The sequence below is a fragment of the Artemia sp. Qi Xiang Cuo genome, chromosome 4 (genome assembly GCF_049724085.1).
Source record: "Artemia sp. Qi Xiang Cuo chromosome 4, ASM4972408v1, whole genome shotgun sequence".
Classification (NCBI taxonomy): Eukaryota; Metazoa; Arthropoda; class Branchiopoda; order Anostraca; family Artemiidae; genus Artemia; species Artemia sp. Qi Xiang Cuo.
In genome coordinates, this window is record NC_142797.1 from 22822799 (window position 1) to 22846389 (window position 23591).

Here is a 23591-nt window from a genome sequence, read left to right on the forward strand (position 1 = left end):
TAATTCAGGTACGGTACCAATCAATTGCAATATGAAATTATTGCAAGATCTGTTGTTAGAAAAGAAGGAAAAACAATATTATCTGTAAATTGTTCCCTAGAGTCTTTTTTAGACTTAGAGAAAATGAGCTGGGGAGGGCAGGAGAGGTCTCAAGTATTTTGTAGTCTTTTCTCTTTTCCTTTGTTGTCTTTTCTCTTTTCCTTTGTTTTACCTAGATTTACCATCAAAATTTATAACAGCTATTTCTAGTCTACTGATTAATTCTCAATGCTGTTGTATTCTCCGAAATTTGTAATTTACCATAAAAGCCCAAATAATGTGTACAAGGCAATTTTCATGCCAAGGCTTCTCGTTTGAGAGAAGGAACATAGGGATCATTGTATAGTTTACTATACGTTTTGTCTTGCCATGTGTTCTGTAATGCTTTTTTGTGTCATTTAGTCACTTATATTTTAGAAATCGCAGATCCTTTGCAAATTAAGAATGACGATCTCATGAAACTTACAAATTTTTCTCAATCATCCTATGGTTTGGACACCCCTGAGAGTATCACCTGCAGCTCTTCTCCGGTTCTGGTTAGCCCTTTCACAATAAATGAAGAAGGTATGCTTTCAAACAGGAAGAATGCAACATTCTTTCCATTTTTTGTTTATTTTGCATTGGGTTAAGAAGGCGTGTAAAAGATGGGATACCCCTGGTAACCATGTTACTCCACAATTTTCATGGCTTAGTGAAATGTGTCGTCAGATTTTTTCAGAAAATGCTCTATGTTGAAAAATTACTGGCAGTTTTTAGATAAAAATCATCCAAATTTAATGCAACTTGTAAATTTTCCATTCCTCCCAACTAGTACCTAGCAGATAGTGAGTAGATTTGGCAACTAGTGCTTGAAACTCACAGTTCATCAACAGATTTGGTGAAGAGATGCTTCAAGCCAAAAACTGCTGGCGGTTTTAACCTAAAAATGTTCCCCAAAATTGTCTGCCAGCACAGGTGACCCTGGTATTCACGCCACACATTTTAGATTTGGCTTAATCACAATTGAACCAATGTAACATTAACCAGAACATTAAAACAAACCTCTCCCAGCCAAAACAGTTCATAACAATCTCCTCTGCAAACTGTTTCTTTTTTTCAGTCAAACAGGATTTGTAGAGTGTAAAACAAAACCAAAAATGTGCAAATCAAATATTTTTTCCAACACTTATAGAGAAAAAACAAATGCATAAGTTGTTACGATAATGTTGTACAATAACAGTATAAGTAAAGGACATAAACAAAAACTTATCAAAATATGAACACGCAACAACTTAAAAGTAAAGTTTCACATGAGAAAGTTGAAAATTAGCAGGTCAGCAATTTAAATTTTTTTCCAATTCTTTTATTTTCTTCAAAATTTTGAAATGTAGAATAAAAGCCAAAGCAAGGTGCACGAGAAAATTTTCTAACCAAAGTTCTTCCTTCGAGAGAATGCAACAAAGGGTTCATTTCACGTTTTGCCATTTGTTCTGTTTTGTTTTTTTTTGTCACTAAGTCACTTTATCTTTCAGAAAATGTGGATCCTTTACAAATGAAGAATGATGAGCCCATGAAAGTTTCAAATTTTTCTCATTCACCCTATGACTTGGACACTCCAAAGAGCAGTTCTTGCAACTCATCTCAGGCTCTTGTTGGCTCTTTTACATTAAAGGAAGAGGGTATGCTTTCGATTTTAATGTTTGATGAATATCAAATAGAAAGAATACAAAAGCCTTTTCATTTTTTTTGTTTATTTTATATTAGGCTAATTTTTTTTTCAAATAAAGCATAAACTGGTATTTTGATACACTTGGTCTCAGTTTTATGAAGCATGGCGTGATTCTTTCATGGAATTTTAATTTTGTAATGTGTGAAGAATATAACAAAATTCTTGGAGTCTCTAGATGCTGCCAGGAGGCTAAATAGAATAATACTTATTAATAAACGAAAAATCCATAAATTAACTAGTCTGCTGAAGGAATTATTACAAAAATCGTCATAAAATAACAAGAATAAAATTCTGGTTGCAAATTGTTCACTAGAGTTTGTTCTAGACTAAGAGAAGAGGGGAAGGGGTTTTACATATTTATGCAGGCTTTTCTTTTTTCTCTTCTCCTGAATCTTGTCTTAAAGCTCAAACTTTCAAAATACACTATTGAGAGGCAAAAACAATAAAAAACAAGAAAGAAAAAAAATGGAAGTCAGCAATGTGTAGACATTTGGAGGTAAAGGGATAATTTAAAATTTTGTCTGAAAAATGTGTGTAAGTTTTTCTAATAGCTTTTCTAACGGTATGTATTTTCCCCTGAGCATATTACCCATGGTGGTATACCCACTTTTCTCTTTTTAAAGACTTCAGACCCTCTTTTGTCAGAAAAAAAGTTATGTTATTTCTTGTAAAGATAAAACAGTCTATTGCTCATTTAAAATGCGTTTTTAATGACATTGCCTGTCATAGCCTTTAAGTTAGAATTGATTTACTGTAGTTCAATGCGTCTTTCAATGCTTTATGAATGAATATTTATTCTTCTTTTTGTATCCTTCTTTTTGCCAAATGTGTGTAAGTATTTTGCTGTAAAAGTCGGTTTTTATTTTGTCACTGTTTTACCATAGATATGTCCTTGCATTCTATAATTTAATCTATAATTTAACTTGAATTATAAGCAAATAATTCAATTTGATTATAATTTCATAAAATTAACTTAACTTATAAGCAAAATAGCCGAAACAAAGCAAGAAATTGGATCAAAGTGGGCAATTCCCCCCCTGCGCCCCCAAGCCATGTCATCCGGGGAAAATGCCCCGGATCTTAAAGGGGCCAGAATAAATATTCATTCATTCATTCATAAAGTATTGGAAGATGCATTGAACTGCAGTAAATCAATTCTAACTTAAAGGCTATGACAGGCAATGGTCATTAAAAACGCATTTTAAATGAGCAATAGACTGTTTTATCTTTACAAGAAATAACTTAACTTTTTTTCTGACAAAAGAGGGTCCGAAGTCTTTAAAAAGAGAAAAGTGGGTATACCACCATGGGTAATAATGGGTAAGCTGGCTATCGTTAAAACTGGCTATACTTTAAAATATAACCAAAAAGTATGCGTAAAAGAAATCAAACTCTATACTGGCCCCCAAAACCCTAAAAGGGGCCAAGATGGGATAGAGACAATTTCCCTTAAAAAATAACAAAATTTTAAGATACAGAAAAAATATGTCTTTTCTGGTAAATCCTGAAGATCCCGAACTACCTGTGTAGAGAAATACCTGGTCGTATCTATACGATTTTTTCACCTATACAAATCCAAGTAGCCTACAGAGGTCGACGCTAACAAATTCAAAGGTTTAGCTTTGCAGCTGTTGCATAGTCATGGCAAATGCCAAGCTGACCTTTACAAGTGCCTTGAGTCTATTTAGTTAAGGCTTGAGTCTATTGTGCTTGTCTTTTAGGTCTAAATTATCAAATAAGGTAAACTCTGTTACTTTGGTTCAAAATAAAAGCACTCAAGTTACAAGTTTTATTGATTTGTTAAGGTACTTTAACAAGATAATCAAAGGGGTTTGAAAAGTGGGGAAAGCTCAGAATAATCAAATAAATTGGTTACAACCAACCAATCCCTGGTCGTAATAAATTAAAAGTAATTTATTGCTTACCCATTATTACCCGTGGTGGTATACCCACTTTTCCCTTTTTAAAGAATTCAGACCCTCTTTTGTCAAAAAAAAAGTTAAGTTATTTCTTGTAAAGATAAAACAGTCTATTGTTCATTTAAAATGCGTTTTTAATGACCATTGCCTGTCATAGCCTTTAAGTTAGCACTTATTTACTCTAGTTCAATGCCTCTTCCAATGAATCAATGCTTTATATTCTTCTTAGCCTTGTAGTATTGAAACTTGAAGAGAAAACTGTTAACACTTAGGAGATGTTCATTATAATGTAAATTGAAAACCAAGTCTTGAATCTGGTCCAAATTGAGCATGATGATCAGGTTGCAATCAAATGTAGATTGACTTGGTGACAATAGAGATATTATCTGATTTTTGCTAAAAATAGCAACTGGTGTCTATGTACAAAAATGTGTATATATTCCCAACAAATTCTTTGTTGTCCTTATTCCTTGCCAATTTTTCAAATGAAAGATAGCCAGATAACATTTTGTATCCCTAACTGAATTTTTCAATTCAGTTAATGAATGTTTTTTAAATGCGCCATCTGTCTCAAACCTTTTACATTGATGGGCCTTTGTTTTTGCAAATATTTTTGCCAGTTTTATTTACTAATTTTTTCCAATCCTAATTATTTTTTTAACTTCCTTTTCGATTTTCAGTCCAAATTGAAATCATCCCCTGCAAGGTATGTGGGAGTAAGTCAAGTGGAGTGCACTATGGAATCATGACCTGTGAAGGTTGTAAAATATTTTTTGAAGATCACAAAGCAGGGTTGTAAACTAAGAATGCCCCCGACAAAAGAATTGTGTGGTCGATAGAATCAACCGAAATCCATGCCAATATTGTCGACTGAAAAAATATTTGGCATTGGAAATGTCTACAGGTGGTAAATTTGTCCTCTTTCAATGCACTTTCATTCCAATCATTTCATTGAACAGTAAGGGGGGGATACTGTTCCATTCCTTTCTCACCTGGAATCTGACTGCTCTGCATATTGATATTGACTATCGGCTGATAATTTAACTGCCTTACATTTTTCTCTGATGTTTTAGGCTCTTTCTGTAACGGTCTTTCTCTGAAGAAACCTAGTGGACTTGTTAAGGATATGTCAAATACTGGAGAAACTATTTGGTTGAAAAATCTACCCAACCAGTCGAAACCACGTGAAAAAATGTATTTAAAAACAACTGTCGAGATTGAAAAGCTAACCAAACGCACTATTGAAGAAAACTGCTGTGGTAAATGGCGGTGTAGTGCTTGTGGAAAGATTGAAAATTCTTTTTATTTCTTAGAACTGCATAAGTCGACAAACTGTGAAACAGGGCTGTCATTTATCTGTGAAATTTGTCGTAAAGAAATATATTACTATTCGGATTATGCAATTCATTATATAGAACATGAAGCTAATAAAAAAAAGAAGTGCCCCATTTGCTTAAGTCCGAAAGTTAACGATATAAAGGAACATTTAATTGTGAGGAAGCATCTTGCAGAGGATATTACTGGATTTAAATCTACTGATAATGAATGCATGAGAAGCAATGAAAAGGCAAAACAAGAATTTTTTTTCAATTCCACCATTGATGGAGACTGTCAAGGTATTTATTTGCTACTGTTACAATGTTCGCTGTGATTCCAAGTCAACCCAAATTTGGAATAGCTTACACTTGCTTTAATATGCTAGTATACATACTGAGAATTGGCACTGCACATCTTGAAAGTATAATTAAGCCTCACCATGTTAATGAAAGCTGTATTACTTCAGTATGTCATTTTTATCTTCAAGGGTAGAGTATGAGCATGTTGGAGGGGATAGAGGAGGAGAAGGGAGTCCCCCCTTTTCACAAAACAAAAAATTCTGTTTCATTTAATTTTCAATATTACTCCTTATGTTCGGCTGAAAAAAAAATTGTCTTCAAAATTTAATATCAATAAGAATTTTACCAGAAATATGGTACAAGATTGCTTGGCAAAAGAAAACAAACGAAAAAGTGTTGAAGGTACCAGTTCTAGAACGAGAACGTGCCGAATATATTGTTTTCATAAGAAATTGATTTAAAAATCCGGACAACCAACTCAAAGGAGTATCCAAATACACCCATCCAACAGAAGAGACGTAGGTAAGAGGAGGACAGTGGGCCTGGACCCCCTTCCGAAATTCTAAATTTTAACGAAAACACAAGGGCCATTGTATTGGAATAAAAAGCTTTTTTAAAGCACAAAATAAATTTAGTGTAACGAGCAAGGGACTGAGGATGGTATAGCCCCTCTCATTTTCGGAATAATTCAGTGCTAAATTTAGAAGAAACTAAATAAAAGAACTAAAGGTAAAATCTAAAATCTAAGATAAAAAGATAAAATCTAAAATAATCTATACAATTAAATAAAATCTGAAATTAAAAACAATAAAAAAAAGAAATAAACCAATATCTGTATATCTACAATTAATACTACTCTGATTCAACACCAAAGAGTATTTCTATAAAATATTACGTGTGACTTCAGTGAACTCACAGAAGCAACTGGATACAAAATAAAAAAAAATAAATATTACATTAATTATTTTGTTGTTAAATATATTTTTGTTGGCATTCAAAGCTGTGTTACTTTAGTCCCCTGGTCATTTTGAGGGAACTTATTAACATTATGATCAATATTATCATTTTCAAGAATAATGGAATAAATTGAGTCAATATTTAAATTATCTGTATCTCTGTTCATGGAAAGATCAGCAAAAATATGTTTTTTCGTTTCAATGGCTTCTCTTGCCCATTTCTTTAAGGCTCATTGCTAGAAATGGCTGTGGCATGCAATGTTCAGGGTGGTAGGGTGTATTCTGCCAAATCTGAAACGAAAGAATAAATTTTAGAGCCTTATTGATTGAATTACGATGCTCATAAACCGTTTCACAAACTGTTGGTGGGTTTGGCCAATGTAAAATTTTCCACAATGCTACAGATGTCACTCTCTAAATTGCCAAGAGGATCCTGCCAAGAATTTAGACAGTTACTAAATGGTCTAAATGATTCAAAACAAGCATCAATGTTATATTTACGTAATTTTGTTCAGGTTTCTCACCTATGCCAGGTACATATGGTAAAGAAATACAACTATTAGTCATTTTCGATTCGGAAGACTGTGGCACTTCGTTTATTTTATTATTATGATTACTCTGTCTATTTTCTATTATTTCCTTTCCGAATTTAATAGGATAGCCTAACTGTTACAAAATAAGATATCTTTTAAATGAGCCAAGATATTCCGGAGAACAGCTTCTAAAAGCTTTGTAAATAAAGTAAGTATGAAGGCACTAGACCCTCAAGGTCCAACCCGGTGGTGCTGATTTCCGTTTCGTGGCCCTTATTCCAGGAAGTGCAATGGGGGGTTGAAGGCCAGCCATTCTGTGCTTTCACAAACACTTTCTGCTTACCTTCCCCAGATTTCTCCAGGTACCCATTTAGAGCTGGGTTGACTCTGACTGAGCTTAATGAGTCACACCATTGACCCCCGTCCCATACCAAATAAGTGGCATCACCAGGAGTAGAACCCGTGCCCCTCGGACAAAGGATTACCAACCCTAAAAACCCTGTCTACCAATGAATTACCAAATCCTCATTTCACTAAGACCAGGCTACTTGCTGTTTTTGTTTTCTTGTACTGGCTGTAGTTCTGTTTGTTTTTGTTCTTCATTTTAGGAGATTTTTCCTCTCTTGTGTTGTCATGGCTGGCCAGTCCGGTTTTAGGTCTTTCATGTTTCTTACTTTCAGTCGAAAATAATGTTGTTTTACTTAAATTTCTGATCCTTTCCATAAATCTTACCTAAAAATTCCCTCCCTTTCTACCCCTCTTTTGCGGAAAATTTATTGTACCAGAAAATTCCCCTCGGATGCCTCTCCTTACAAACATGCATATATGACTGAACAGCTAAACAGAAAGTTGGACAATGGAAAAAAATCATATATGAATTCCGGAAAATAATTAACATTAAGCTTACAGATGGGGACTAGACTTATCCGTGGCCCAATCTTTTTGTCACTGATAAAGGGCAGTAGAACTTTCTACTTTTGTTCGACTGAGCTTGCTCTTGATCTTCTAGAGCCATTAGCTCGATAAGATCACCCCTGGGAAAAAAAGGTGCATCATTGATATTTCATGTAAAAAAAAAATATGAGAAATTCCACATTTTTGAGACATAAGCTTGAAACATCTACAGTAGGATTCTTCAATATGCTGAATATGATGGTGGGATTTTCATTGAAATCTCCCGAGTTTGGGAGTAGGTTCCACCTTTTTTCGAAAATCCGACAAATTTTCTCGGGGTTTTAGCTTTTGATGGGTAACATTAAACTTAATAAATTTTATATATTCGGAATCGCCATAAAAAGCCTATTCATTTATGTATTTATTGTTATTAGAATTGTTTTGTTTTTAAGTTTTGTTTACTATTGGGCGAAGTTGTAAGATACTTAGCAAATCTGAAGAAGATTGATTGTAAGTGCTTTTTATCTGTAACTGTAAAAAATTTCCAGAAAGGAGCAATGTAAAGCAGATGTGGAAGGATGTAGATGGATGCTAGAAGGTGATGTTGAAGCGTAGTTTGCTTTTTATGATTCCAGTGTAAGAAATACTAATTTCACGCACAACGCGAGATATCAGCAAACAACGCTTGTGGCCGATAGGTGCGCCATTTGGAAGGCTCAGGTATGCAATATGGTCTGCAGGTTTGATAAGAGAACCATTCAGATTTAGGAAAGAATTAGAGGGATTTCGCCAATTGAAAGGACGACTTTGGTCTTCTCAGGATTAATAGATAGTCCGATTTTTTAATATTCATCTTTTGAGGATTTTGACATTCTGCTCAATGCGCTGGATCATACGGCTGAGATTTAAGATGTCATCAGTAAAAAAATAAGAGACACATTGATTCGCCCAAGAATCCAAGAAGGATGACATTTTATCTGTGCGTGTACCACACTATTACTGAACAGGGTTGGGGAAGGGATAGCTCCCAATCTAGTCCCTTTCTTAACGGGGATGGGGTACTTAGGAATCACAGGCATATTCGAGCGATTCGGAGAGTTTGGGCTCACACGAGAATTAATGCAATTGTATTGCCATTGATGGGATTGAGCCGACTGCAGGAGTAAACAGGATGGGAGCTTTAAACGCATTCTAAGATTCCTTTATAAATACCTGAGAACATGGACAATTGATGGGTTGACGCCTTGCTATGCCATATGAAGGAACACGGACGAATGAATTAAGGAATTGAAGGCACGTTTAACGTCATGTCGGGCGAGGATCAGGCTTTCTCCCCAAGTTTCAGCGTCGGCGAGGGCAATAAAAACTACTGTAAGAGTATGATAACAGCCAAGATTAGCCTGAAAACCGAACTGATGTGGGAGAATGTAACATTTCAGTCTTAGCTCATCAATAAAAAGCTTTCTTTTTGAGTCGACATATGGCTTTTATGACAGTGTCATAAGTAGCAACAAAATCAAGATCAGGAGATTTATCAATGAAGTTGTACAGCTCGTCCCAAAATTGTGACTCTAAAACAGGATCAGGCTCACAAAATTCGTTTGAAAAATAGGATACCCATTTGGACAAAGGAATGTCATTCGGATCTGGAAAATTGGAGGAGATAGTATGACGTAATAGCTTATTGCTTTCTTTTGTTTATTGGCAACCTTTTGACATTCTGTATGCACATAGTGTGTTTAAAATTAGTTTAACTTCTCCCTAAAATTTCCTGAAATTTTTACCTTATTGCCCTTAGCCTTAGTAGTATTCCAATGGGAGTAGCTGCTGTAGTATTAGCATTAGCAGTGTAGTAGTCGTAGTAGTAGTGTTTAACCTTTGTTGCATTTGTATTAAGTTTCTGCTATATTTTTGTTTCTCCTTGTCTTATTTGTATTTTCGAGTCCAAAGATTTTGTAGCCTGTGCCTTTTTTCAAACTGAAGTTTTTGTTTATTAAACATAAGTGTTAACATTACTGTATATATTACCTAAAAAGAAAACTGGGTTGCAGAAAAACGCCAGAAGAGATAGAATATTTCAGAAATTTTTAGGCGTAAATAATTTCTTAGACCACACTGCTTTTCCATTAAAAACAAAAAAAATTTTTTAAACACGAAAAACGGGTTTTAATTTTCTAACAAGCAGTGAACTACAAAACAATTAATTATGCACAAAAGCTCCGAATATTTCCAAAAAGCTCCGTAGAACGCAACAAACTTTAGAAAATAGGCTAGAACAACACAAGAATGCAATAGATTACGCTCTAAAACAAAACAAACCACCAGAAACGTTTGAGTCAGCGGTTGCAGAACATCTTTATAATTTTCCTCATCACAGTATTTTATTTGATCAAACAAAAATAGTAGATACGTCTGTAGGACTTTTACAAATCTTCAGGGAAATTATAGAAATAAAAAAGATAATATATGGGGGTACTAGTATCAATAGAGATAAAGGGGAATTTGGGATCAATTCAATTTATAATAGTTTAATTAAAATGCAGGCAAGATATTCAACCAATACTGATTTTAATAATATTTCTGAAACGAAAGATGACCTTGCGAACAAAGGTCAGAATGGGTTAAATGATGAGACAAGTAAACGAACTGCAGCTAAGCTTGCAACAAAACGAATCCATTCAATTTATAATTCATAAAATGGTTGATGAACTTGTGAAATTTAATTAAGGGTTATGGACCGGGGGTTAGTTGACCTTTTATTGTTTTGGTCTAAGTATAAATATATTCTTCATTTTTGATAGATTTCAATTTATCTACTGGGAGGAGGCGAGTAGAATCAATATAGACATTCAGTACATGGAAGTGTTTATTTAATATATTTCCATTTATATACTGAGAGGAGGCCAGTTGAAAGACATTCAGTGCATGGAAGTTTTTAATTAATATGTGAGTTTTGTTATTATTTATTTATATTTTTCTTTCGTTTTTTCTTTTTGTTCTCTTTATGTGTTTAGTTTTTTTTTTTTTAATTTAATTTAATTTGTTGTTTTTTTTTTGCTTTATTTATTTTTTTTTTTTTTCCGTTGATAAAGGCTACCGGATGTCGAGCCGAAATATTCGGAGCTTTTGTGCATAATTAATTGTTTTGTAGTTCACTGCTTGTTAGAAAATTAAAACCCGTTTTTCGTGTTTAAAAATTTTTTTTTGTTTTTAAATTTTTAGGATTGTCAATTTTACTGATTCTTGAAAGATTCCTTCACCTTGTTTTGCGTACTTTCTTTGAAAATAATATAGACAATTTTTCAGGTAGGGGGGGGGGGGCACAGTTTTTATAGTAGGCCGCACACTAAATAATATAACTTTTATCAAAGCTTTAAAAAACTGACAGTTTAACTTAATAAAATTTGATTAGCAATTTAATAGTGTACTACTTTTGGAATAGATGGCTCTAAAACATTCCCAAAAATGCTGCCGTGTTAAATTAACTGGTCATGTTGATGTGGATTTTGAACTACATCAAAAGAAACTATGTATATCCAGATTGTCAAAAAGGCGCACCCTGAATAACTGGTATTAAGTTGACATTTTCGGGGAATACTGCGGTGGTTGTCGAACTAAATCAAACACTATTTGCTTTCAGGTTGTTGAAAAGTCGTATCAGGAAACTTTCAGTGCCAATACTACTGCTACCAAAACGTAACTAGTTGTAGCTGGGACTGCGACTACTTGCGGCTGTTTCTTTTATTACTATTGCTTTGTAAATGTAAAAAAAAGTGACATTGTCTACCTTAAGTCCTAATTTACCATATATTTCTTGTTTTATTTTCATTATCTATAGTTGATTTTTATACAAAACTAATTGTAAAAAATTTTATGCTTGGGCTAATTTATTGTTACAGTTGGTAGCAAAATCGAAATTAGACAAGAATGCAGTGCCAATTGTATACGCTGTTCATAACTTTCTCGAATTAAACACTGTTCAACTTTCAATCATAAAATTTTAGATTGCTCAATGAGTGAAGAGTTAATGCATAATTTTTTTTAAAACTAGAAGACGGAAGCTTGAAACATTAGTTTTCTGTCTGTAACATAAATCTGATAAAATAATAGAAAAGGTAGTTTTAGTAGAGAAAAGTTTGGAACAAATTTGTAGTGGTGCAACTTTTCTAGCTGATTTTGTGTCATTTTAATTTTTATTTCCGAAATACAAGTGTGATATCAAAGGTCAGGAAACCCCATGTTATTATTAATCTTTGATTTTTCTCATTGACAGATAGAACAAGAATGTGTTTCGAACAATAGAGAAAAAGTCAATTTTGAAAAAAGTAACGATTCCGATCTCGTATTCAATTTGTTACAAAGGGACGTGTTTACTAGAAACAGTAAGGAAAGACAAGAATGACGCTATCAACATACTGTACAAAGTCAATTTACAGACCGTGTTTTAAGCAAGACTGCGTAACTTTTACTAAGAATCATCTCTTTCATTTCCAGACTTCAAAGTTGATTCTCTATCAGAAAAGAGAGAAGAGAAAGTAAAAAAAGATTATCTATCAATGGTCGAATCAACACCAGAGGTTCAAGAAAAACCAAATCTTAGAAAAAGGAAGGAAAATACTATTTACGTTGAATCGTCCGATTCTGATATAAATGATATCAGTGATGAAGGTATGTCATTTAATTAAACATATCTGTGTTTTCATAGGGGTTTATAGAAGGGTGAATGTTGTTTAAATAAGAATGTCTTGGTTAACAACGAAATACCCTCCCCCCCCTCTTTGAGACTGTTTGTGAATGGTTGCCAAAAAATTGGTTCTTATGGCGCGGAGACCTGATTCTTTTGACCCTATCCCTCTTTCTGAAAAACTGGGGAGGGTGCCCGTTGGCAATCAAGGATCTTTTATGATTGTTGCGATCGAATTTGTTTTTCTTGTACTCAACATGACCGAAAGAGCCACACGCAGTTCTATTATGCTTCAAGGCACCGTATTTTTCCCAGTTCAGTTTGTGCGGAAAGAGATGCTTTATTTGTTTAAAAATTACATGCTTTATTGTTCTTTCTAAGAGTTGAAAGTTATTGGAGGCTACTCCTTCCTTCCTATATCCCTTTTAGATTCTCGTTACTGTCAATACCAAAGACAATCGATCCAAATTTCGAAATAACAAATTGGTTCACAATTATTTAAAGGTCAAATAACTATTAGTCAGGGGATGACACGGTCCTCTCAGGCCCTGGTGCAAGGTTTTAAAGTGAGCAAGTTGCCCATTATTTTACAAATACGTTTTATCACTAAGAAGGGGGCATGTTTGATCCTGCGTATCCGAAAGGGGTAAATGTACTAAGATTAATGTTTCAAGGAACGTTTAAGGAAATAATAAGCAAAATCAGAAGAAACTATGCGCATGCAAATTGTCGAAAGGGCGCATCTGGAAAAGCTCAGGAACGGCTAGAGGTATAGAGTTGAAACTTTCAGGGCAAGTTGCGGGGGATGTTTCGTTGGAACTGTTTGAATTGTTTGTGTTCGTCAGTCAAAATGTTGATACGGAATTTGATTTGTTTGAATTGATGAATTTGATGTCATAGTCACAACGTCCAGAACAAATGTGCACATTCTTTAGGCAGTTTCCGTCACATCCTAGCTTTGCTCCGCCCTTGAATCATTGGTCAACGCTAAGTTAACCCATAAAATGCAAAGAGAAAATCTGACTGCCTTTAGGCATTCAACCTTCGTAATCAAAGCGTACTTCTGCTTAGCTTCAAGTCCGCTATTAAATGAATGAGTATCACGATCATGGTTGCAGCGGTATCTACAACCTAGTAAAGAGCGAACCACAGCCCATAGTAACCACCAGGAATGGTGACTATTATTTCGTTTCGTCTTAAAAGTAAAAGTTAATTACAAAAAGAACCTTACGGTGATATTAAAAAAAGCCTCAAACCCCTCGAAAATGGCGTCAGATCAAAATGAAAAGCGTACCATTGGAACCAGCATAGTCCAAAATCTATTACAGAGGAATTACAGTCGCCCTCCTTGAACAACAAGGAAAATCACTTTTTTGTATGGATAACACTGATCTGTCTCCCTTCTTTTTCTTTGGTCTTTTTTTTTCAACAGGCCTAGAGGGCTACCAGAACATTATAGAGAGATGCTTAATGGCTCATTCAAAAGTTATTTTTAACATATAGATGCGTTTTATGAATTCTGCCGTCCGGAAGGGCTATATGGCACTAAAATGATCCTTTTTGTGCTACTTCTCAAGCGATTGCACTAGCAGGCTACCAGAACATAGTAAATAGATCGTGTTTAGCTCATATAAAAGATATTACTCATATCTACGTCCTTCATAAATAATTCCACCATCAGTAAGTTCCAAATAGCACTAAAAATTGTACTTTTGGTGCCGTGTCTCAAGTGGATAAGCTGGGGTCATTGGGCTAGCAGAACTTATAAGAGTGATGTTTAATGGCTCAAGTGCGTTTAAGTGCGATATAGCACTGAAAACAACACTTTTGGTGCCACTTCTTAAGTGGAAAAGCTATGAAGTACAAAATAGGTACTATTTTAATAGTTATGTTCCAGAACCCTTAACTGGAGGTTTCAAAGAACCCCTCCCGTACACTCCCCCTTCCAGCCCCCTTAGTAAGTTTCATAAATCGTCTGCTTATCAGTAAGCTACTGAAACATTAGCAGGCTACCACACCGTCTTAGATAGATGTTTAATGGGTCAAATAAAAGCTATTGCTTATATTTACTAGGTTTTTTTTTTTTTTTAATTCTACCATCTATTAGATTTAATAGATTCCAATGTTAACTAGTTTCTGGGGAGAATTTGCAATGGACTCTTTGTCATAGTTGAAGCACTCTGCAACCCAGTAAAGAGGGAACCACAGCTTATAGTAACTTAAAGTTAAAAAATGTTAAAACGGTCTTTTTTTCTTCTTCTTTTTTTCCAGACCTAGCGGGTTACTAGAACATCATAGAGAGATGCTAAAGAGCTCATTCAAAAGCTATTTCTCATATATGTATGTGGTTTTTATAAATTCCTCCGTCTCCAAGTCCCAATCCGTAGAAAGGGAAAACTTTGAACAAAATCAGTAACAAACATTAAGCGCTCTATATTGCACGACAATTGAATCGCTCGTTCGAACTTATTGCTAGATTATTGATAGATGGCGTCTGAATCAGTTGGTAGTTCTTGAAATCATCATTGGACAAAATTTTATCTTGTTAATTGCAAGAGAATTTGAGCTGTTCAAAATTGTGAAAAAGTTCTAAAGTAAGTTACCCTTTTTTAGTTTGATTTTACTTTAAACTAAACTAGGACTTTCATTTTAACATTTTTCTATAGCTGAGGAGCCGAATGGTTAGGTTTTCTGGTGAAATCTCTTCCTAATTCCATAGGTTCAATATGGCGGCAGTGTCCAATGTTTCCTGCAAGTATTTTGTTTTTTCGGGGTAACTTTGAACATTTGTTTTAAAGTTAGCCTTGTCTTTCTACAATATGAATTTCAATGTTCTGTGCTGGTCAATTGTTAAAATTTACGTTGAATTGGTGTAATAATAATAATAATTTATTTTTAACCCACTTTTAAGCAAAACAAGTGGAGTAAATTACACTAAAGAGATTACACTAAAAGTGTTCACTCTGCTGTTCAGAGCTTTAGGAAACCATTGCAAATCTGTTGATCCCAGGAAAACGCAAATCAAGTTCAGCTGTTAAACTTGGTTTTAACTACTGATTACGTTTTGGACCACTTCCTAATTCTTTCAGGCCTACTTTTGTTTCTTCTTTGATGGAAGTCCGTTAGCAATCAATGGGAGTGGTGGGGTAAATCTCATCTACCAAAATTGAAGTTTCTGTATTACCTTGCTCTAATACAGCTTTCATGAACAATTTTTCATAAACAATTTGAAAGGGTCGCCTTTCACAGCTTGCTGTGCAAAGACGGCTGACAATTGTAGATAAAAATTGGTGGGATTTTCCCCGTCTCTTTTGGAAAAACCTAGAATTGTAAAATTATTTGAATTTTACATACTATTCCTTTGAAAATTTTGGTTGTATTCCCTTCTGGTTTCATCGTTGGTATTTTAGTCTTGGCTTTGTTTCAATTATTCACATCTTATCGGTTTTACCGAAATATTCGCTAAAATAAAATCTTCATTGACTTTTTTAAAAATCCCCAGTTGATTTAATTTTTTATTTGTTTTTTACTGTGTCAATTTTTGCAGATACCAAGAATATACACGAAACCAGCAAATGCAAGAAAGTATGCGAATTATGATGAAGAAGTGATGGAAAAAGCTCTTGAGGACATAAAGAAAGGAGACCTAACAATGAGAAAGGCTTCAGAGAAATACGGGGTTTCTTTGGGTTCTCTTTCTCACCGAATGAATAAAAAGCACAACAAAAAGGTGGGAAGACTGACGGCATTGTCGGGGCTCGAGGGAGAAGCCATCGTCTCTCAATTGCTTACCTGTGCCGAGTGGGGGTTCCCCGTCGATCGCTTTGAGTTGAAACTCATAGTCAAGAGTTAGCTTGAATCAGTTGGAAAAAGAGTAGATTGCTTTAAGAATAATGTACCTGGGCGAGACTTTATCAATTCCTTCCTAGATCGACATCGTTCAAAGCTTCGATTGAGAACCGTAGCCAACTACTCAAAGAAACGTTCTTCTGTTTCGTCTGAAATGTTGAATGAGTACTATGACAATTTAGAAGTGACTATTCAGGATGTGCCTTTTTCGAATATTTACAATTGTGATGAGACTAACTTAACCTACAACCCCGGGGAAAAGAAATGCATCGTGAAAAGAGGTGCCAAATACCCCTCCAGAATAATGAATGAAACAAAGGCAGCAATATCCCTAATTATATGTGGAAATGCAGAAGGCGAACTGCTTCCACCATTCGTGTGCTATAAAGCTAAGGGTATGTTTAGCTCATGGCGTACAGGAGGCCCTAAAGGAGCTAGGTATGCTGTATCTAAGTCCGGATGGTTTGAGAGTGAAATTTTGAAGAGTTATTTATGTCGCTGGCACTCCCTTACCTGAGTAAGAAAGCAGAAGTGAAAGTTTTTTTGGGTTACAACCTGTCTTCTCACTTTTCTGGAAAAGTGTTGAAAGTCTGCAGAGAAAACAAAATTCGCTTTGTATGCCTCCCCCCAAACGCTAAAGATATACTGTAACCACTGGACGTTGCTATTTTCGTTCCGATGAAAAGAGCATGGAGGAAAATGCTTGATGATTGCAAAATGGACAACCCAAACGAGACAGCGGTAAGAAAAGACAAATTCCCCCAGCTTTTAAAGCTACTCCTGGAAATTCTAGCCACAAATGGCAAAGCAAATCTTAAAAATGGCTTTGCCAAATGCTTGTCACGCTCCAGAGTCCTCCAGGACCACCCGCTTTCGCCCATCAAACTCCGTACGAGGTTGCGAACAACGTCAGCAAAGTTTTATTGGATGTCCTGCAAGCCCGCAGATTTAAAAAATCTGTGAGGAACGTCACGCGCAAACGTCTTAGCGTCGCACCAGGGAAAAGTATTGGAGACGCAGAGGATTCAAGTTGCGAGTCCGACACGACTGACGTCCCAACAGGATCCGAGAGCGACTCTGAAGTGGAAGTTGATTAGTCGGCGAGCACTGGGCTCTTTAGGCTGTCGAGCGGGGCAGTAGCCATAACGGGTTCAAACTACCCATCAACCTGCGTGGATGGACGTTGGTTCATCGCAACGTTCTTCATGGGCCGTATTTACAAGTATTTTGCAGTTTTTGTGGTAGATGCTCCTTCCTCTGACGGCTCGCTAAACGTGATCTGCCTGCGAAAGAACAAGGATGGATCCTTCTATTTTCCCAGGGTGAAAGACTCAGCATTAATCCATCCTGACCAGGTACAGTAAGATCTTCCAGACCCCGACTCACTCACGGCGCAAAATTTGTATTTGATCATGACTTTGGTCAGCTGATACTGCACTAATTTGACTCTCTTTTGCCTTTTTATTTTAGAAGTGATGCTTTTCTCACAATAAACTAGTTTTTTTTTAACTGGAAGTCTTACGCCAGAAGAACTCATCGACTGTTCAAAGTTACCTGTTGAAGTTTTTGAGTGTTCAAAGTTAAACACCCCTAGAAGTAACTTTGAAGACCATTTTTAGATAGGTGTAGCTCTAACAACATGAAGACTAGCAGTTTGGGACAGTTGCTATTCGAGGCAGAATGACGAATTCCCCAAACGCCAAAAATGATTTCGAGCAAATCCAAGTTTAAAGAATAACATAAACAAAATAGCCTTGATTTTTTATGATCTTTAGTTCAAAGTTACCCCTTTCTACGGTATGGCACGAAAAAAGGCACTTTTTATGCCGTTTCTCGAGGGTTGGGGCTAGCGGGCTACCAGAACATCTTACATAGATTTTTGATAGCTCATATAAAAAATATTGCTCATGTCTGCTTTCTTCCTATAAATTGCACCATCTGCAAGTTTCAAATCGCACTTAAAACGGTACTTTTGGTGCCATGTCTTAAGTGGAAAAGTTGGGGCTAGTGGGCGACCACAATTTTTTTGAGTGATGTTTAATGGCTCATTTGAAAACTTTTGCTCATTATTACGTGCTTTTTTTTATCAATTCTACCATTCGTAAGTGATATAGCACTGAAAACAATACTTTTGGTGCCACTTCTTAAGTGGAAAATCTTGGAAGCATAAAACGGTTTTATTGTAGTAATTATGGTCCCAAAACCCTTAACTGAAGGTTTGCAAGAACACTTTCCGTAAATTCCTCCTCCAGGCCCCCTTAATAAGCTACGAAATTAAAGTTCTACAAACATCAATATATTAAATTACATTATTAAAGGCATCGTTCTGTTGATACAGCACTGGACTTGAAACTAGATTATTATGCGTTCGATTCCAGCTTGAATTTTTTTTTCGTTCATGGATTGTCCCTTTTTATGATTACTTTTCAGATAATCCACTATTTTGCCAATTTGAATGACTCATTTTTAAAAGCAAATCCCAGGAAGGCTCATTTTAAACCTATTACTCATATCTACTTGCTTTTTATCAATTTTACCATCCAAAAGTGCCATAAAGCACTAAAAACGGCACTTTTGGTACCACTTCTTAAGCGGAAGAGTTTTGAAGCATAAAACGGTACCACTGCAATAATTATTGTCCAAAGCCCTTAACTGGAGGTTTATAAAATCCCTCACATATACTTACCCTCCAGACCCTCTTAGTAAATTTCATAAATCGCCTACTCATCTTAAAAGTAAACAATTATTGCGAGATTAACTAAATTAACTAAAAATTAACTAAAACTAAAAACTTTCCAACTGAAAATCTACCAAAAATTAAGCTTGAATGATCAACAGTTTTGAACTGAACCTTTAAACTTCACTCTGCGATGAAGCCTGTGTGCTAGTTCTAACGGCGGTAATTGAGAGGAAGGGACGTCCTTGCCCCGTTAGTTTTTTGCTTCTGTCTAGGTTTTGAGAAACAATTTTTTTGGTCTTTTCATTGGAAAAGGCACTTTCTTAATTAAAAAAAAAAAAAAAAAAAAAAAAAAAAAAATGGGGGAGACAACCGAAAGTGCACTTTATGGGAATGTGCTATCAAGTAAAATTTATAAAAAGCGATTCTAATATATGTCAATAAAGCTAGTACAGCCTATCTAATATATATCACATCCTGTCTAATATATATCAATAAAACTAGTACAAATAAACCAACTAATTATGTTTCCCTATTCTTTTAGGACTATAAAAAAACTAGCTTTTTACAGAAAACACATGAGTCAAGTATGAAAAACAGGAATATTGATTTGGGATTCAAAAGTGAGTATGTAGCCTGATAACAATAAGCAAATCTACAAAGCTTTTCATAGTATTGCATGAGTTGTGACATTAGTAACTTACAGTATACAATTAAAATTATCTTAAAAATATAAGCGTAAAATTAAGTATTTCTTAATCACCGCGAAGTCATTGAACAGCATACAGAAATATTGGATTGATTCATCAGGTACCATTTTAGTCTCGAGTAATATACGGTCTGAAATTGTAAGAAACATGCTTTAGTATTACTTGAAATGAAGATCAAATAAGACATAATAGGAGCTCTGGAAATCCAATGATTTCTCTCTATACAACAGTGAATTTCAAGTTATGGTACAAATTCTAAAGGTAGTATATAGCCCTAATACTATCAATATGGCTTACTTCGAACTTGTGTACAAACTAATCGTGACATGTCCTTTTCAGAACCAAAATGATTGCCAGTCATTGATCCATTGTGCAGAAGTGATATCAAATTAAACGTAAAAAAATAAATAAAGCAACAATCCTAAAATGGATTATTGCTTTATCTTAAAAGGAATTGATCCAAAAAGGGATTGATAATATTTTTATTCTGTAAAAAGTGTCCTTATTTGGTTTGCTTTTACTGTACCAAAACTCCTACATTGTTTTGCGTTTTCAGCAAAGCGCTAGTTTTTTATAATCCTAAAAGCATAGGGAAACATAATTAGTTAGTTTATTTGTACTAGTTTTATTGATATATATTAGATAGGCTGTGAAGTGACAATTTTTGTCCGTTTTAAGTTTCAACTTCGCTCTTTTATCACCTTTCTTATAAAGTGGCATAATTAAGATTTTCCTAAAATCGTTAGGTACTTCCCCTTTTTTCAAAAATCATATTCATAATCTTCAGTAACTTATTTCTAACCTCAGAGCCACCATATTTAAGAAACTCATTTACCACCCTATCAGCACCTGGAGTGATTAGTCCTATGTACGAGAATAACACTGCTGCGGTTAAGGTAGGAAATGAGATTAGCAGCTGGTTTTGTATTAAATCAGGAGTTAAGCAGGGTTGTGTTCTATCCCCATTTGTATGGATTGTTTTGATGGACTTTGTTTTAAGGAGCACAGGAAAGGCAATGGGAGACCATGGAATCAAATTGGGAGGAAAAAGTCTCCTGGACTTTTATTATGCTGATTATTTAAGCATCCTAGATGAAAGTGTGAGCAAAATGAAGGAAGTTTTAGAGGTTTTGCGAGTTCAGGGTGCTAGAATTGGTTTGAAAATTAATGTTAGGAGGACTAAGTCACTAAGGCTAGGAATAAGTGAAGATCAAAAGGTGACGTTTGGTAATGAAAAGATTGATCAGGTAGGCAGCTTCACTTACCTTGGTAGTATTATTACTAAAGATGGTGGGAGCAGTGAAGATGTTAAATATAGAATAGCCAAGGCTCAGGCTGTTTTTTCACAGTTAAAAAAAGTCTGGAAGAATAGAAAGATAAGTCTGCAAACCAAGATTAGAATATTAGAAGCTACAGTGATGACAGTGGTCAAGTATGGCTCTGAAGCATGGACGCTCCGAAAAGCGGATTGAATTTTTGCTATGAAGACTCCAAGGGGAGAATTTTCCGTGGAGGGGTAACTCTCCGCGGGGGGGGGGGGGGTGAAATTCCCTGTGGAAATTTTAGACGTGGACAATTTGCCAGAATTCCTATACAAAATCATTTTTATTTTTCTTACTTTATCGTTGCCGACTCAATTTTACACGTGGAGATGTTAAGGAGAATCGTCCGGGGGAAATTTTTACCGGGTTGGAATTGTCTAGAGTACCTCTCCGTAGGGGGGGGGGAGGGAGAATTTTCCACGGCAGAAATTCTCCATAGGAGAGTTTTTCACAGGGATAAGTTTTCCACTGGGAACTTTCTGCGGTAGCAACTTTCTACTAGGGTTGGGGGATGGGGCTATTAGCTGGAAAAGTATTCCATGGATGAGAGGATTTCAGGTATGATTTAAAAGACAATCAGAAATTAAAGTCTTTCAAATGAAAGTGCGTTAAGAAAAAAAATTCCCCAAGAATCGTCCGCAAGAAATTTTCCAGGTAGAGTTTTCAGCTAGAATGGAATTGCCTGGGAAAAATTTACCTGGTGGGGGAGGGGGTAGTTTAAGTAGAAAGAAATTTTCAAGAAGGAGGAGTCGGATTTTCTGGTATTTTTTTAAAACGTTCCGAAATAAAATAAAAAAAAATAAGTTTTTTCAACTGAAAATAATGAGAAACATCAAAACCTAAAACGAACTGAAATTATTACGTATATGAAAGGGGTTGACCCCTCCTCAAGACCTAGCTTTTTGCGCTAAAGTTTGATATTTTTTTTCCAATTCTTTAAGAACGACCCCTGAAACACAAAGGCCGCTTGATTGTAAGATTTTTTTAATTCTATAAAAAAACTTTTGCGTTAAGAGTGAGGTCTTGAGGAGGGGGAAATCCTTTAATATATATGATAATTTCTGTTCGTCTTAGGTTTTGATGGTGCTCCTTACTTTTAGTTGAAAAAAAATTTTTTTTTTTTATTTAGTGTCTTTTTTCCTTGAATTCTTCCTTCTTTCATATTATTAATAAAAAAAACTCTTTCCACAAAATAAGTTTTTCAAAGAAAAGTAAAGAACTCCTTTCAAAGAAAAAAAAATATAAATGTTTTTACTTTTATAAATTTAATAAATAAATTATATTTTATTTTTTTTTTAATAAATATAATTTTTTTTATATTAAAATGAAATTTAAAATTATTTTATATTTTTTATTTAATGTGAAAATTATGTTCGGGCCTTGGGAAGGCATAGGGGTTTTGCGCCCAACTTATGTTAATTTCTGCTCATTTTGAGTTTGACTCGGTTATTTATTATGATTTCTGTTCATTTTGGGTTTAATGTATTTATTGATACTGATTCGAGGTAGTTCCACGCTTGGTAGATTATTTGATTTGAATTTTGCTACTTTTTGGTTTGATGGAGATCTTTACTTTACTTTAAAAAACTTATTTTGTGGAAAAAGTTACTTTTAATTAATTTCTTGTTCGTTTTATATTGACTTAGTCTTTAAGACTTTATAGTTTGGCCTTCTATTTGTATGCTGGAGAAAGATTTTCAGCGATTTTTAACAACATACACCCTTTTAAAAATCTGGACACAAATAGTACTGTTTAATTTAAGTTTCATACGTCCTCTAGTTGACCTGAAATGGAAAACTTGATACTATTCGCAAAAAAATCTGTACTTTCTTTGATAGCATGGATACACTTACACTATTTTCATTAGGCTAAAATTTAAGAGCAGAAGTAGCCCTGAAAATTTGAACATAATACTCTCAATCCTTCTTGAGATACTGCTGGGATGGCTTATTTTGAATTAGCAATATCACAGTGCATTTTGATTTCATCTTAACGCAACACTTAGTTTTTAAACATAATGGGCAAATGGGAGGGTGGAAGTGGGAGCCCCTTTCGAAGTTCCCACGACAACTCCTTCGATACGAAGTGCCCTGGTCTAAACAGCAACAACAACAAAAATATCACTTTCGACTATTAAAAAGTGTACTAGCCCTTTGAATTTCAAATCGAATGAGCTGTTTTTCAAGTTTCTACGACAAAGATAAGATAAAAACCTTATATGCCCCCAGGGCATAACTTATAACTCTTGCCCTAAGGGTTGTGAGGGAGTGTCTTTTTCAAAAACATATTTTTTATCTGGATATCAACTACGCTGAACAAAATGGGTATCTCAAAATTTTTATTGGATGTGTTGGGGGAATGATGGGCGGGGGGGGGGGCTAGTTGCCCTCCAATCACTTTCCGACTATTAAAAAGGGCACTAGCCCTTGGAATATCCAATCGAATGAGGTTTTTTTTTTGAAGTTTCTACGACAACGCCTTCTATAAAAACCCTATAGGCCTATGCCCCCAGTGCATAATCTAAAACCCTCTATTAAAAAGGGCACTAGCCCTTTGAATTTCCAATCGAATGAGCCTTTTTTGAAGTTTCTAAAACAACGCGTTCTATAAAAACCTTATATGCCCCCAGGGCATAACTTAAAACCCTTGCCCTGAGGGTTGTGGGGGAGTTTCTTCATCAAAA

General features: G+C 35.0%; 2 protein-coding genes across 3 annotated transcripts in view; one reads left to right on the plus strand and one right to left on the minus strand.

Annotated features, from left to right (window-relative positions):
• The window catches only part of LOC148952893 (uncharacterized), a 448257-nt gene that overhangs the window by 160416 nt on the left and 264250 nt on the right, over positions 1-23591 (minus strand). The window lies entirely within an intron of this gene.
• LOC148952898 (uncharacterized) overlaps positions 1-23591 on the plus strand; it is a 29882-nt gene that overhangs the window by 1387 nt on the left and 4904 nt on the right. The window contains exons 2-5 of one of the 2 annotated variants that reach the window (XM_089088143.1): positions 457-603; positions 1551-1697; positions 4740-5282; positions 12160-12333. In XM_089088143.1, the coding sequence (XP_088944269.1) occupies positions 457-603; positions 1551-1697; positions 4740-5282; positions 12160-12333 (1011 nt within the window). The remainder of the gene's footprint in view (positions 1-456; positions 604-1550; positions 1698-4739; positions 5283-12159; positions 12334-23591) is intronic. The other variant, XM_089088144.1, reaches the window with a different exon arrangement.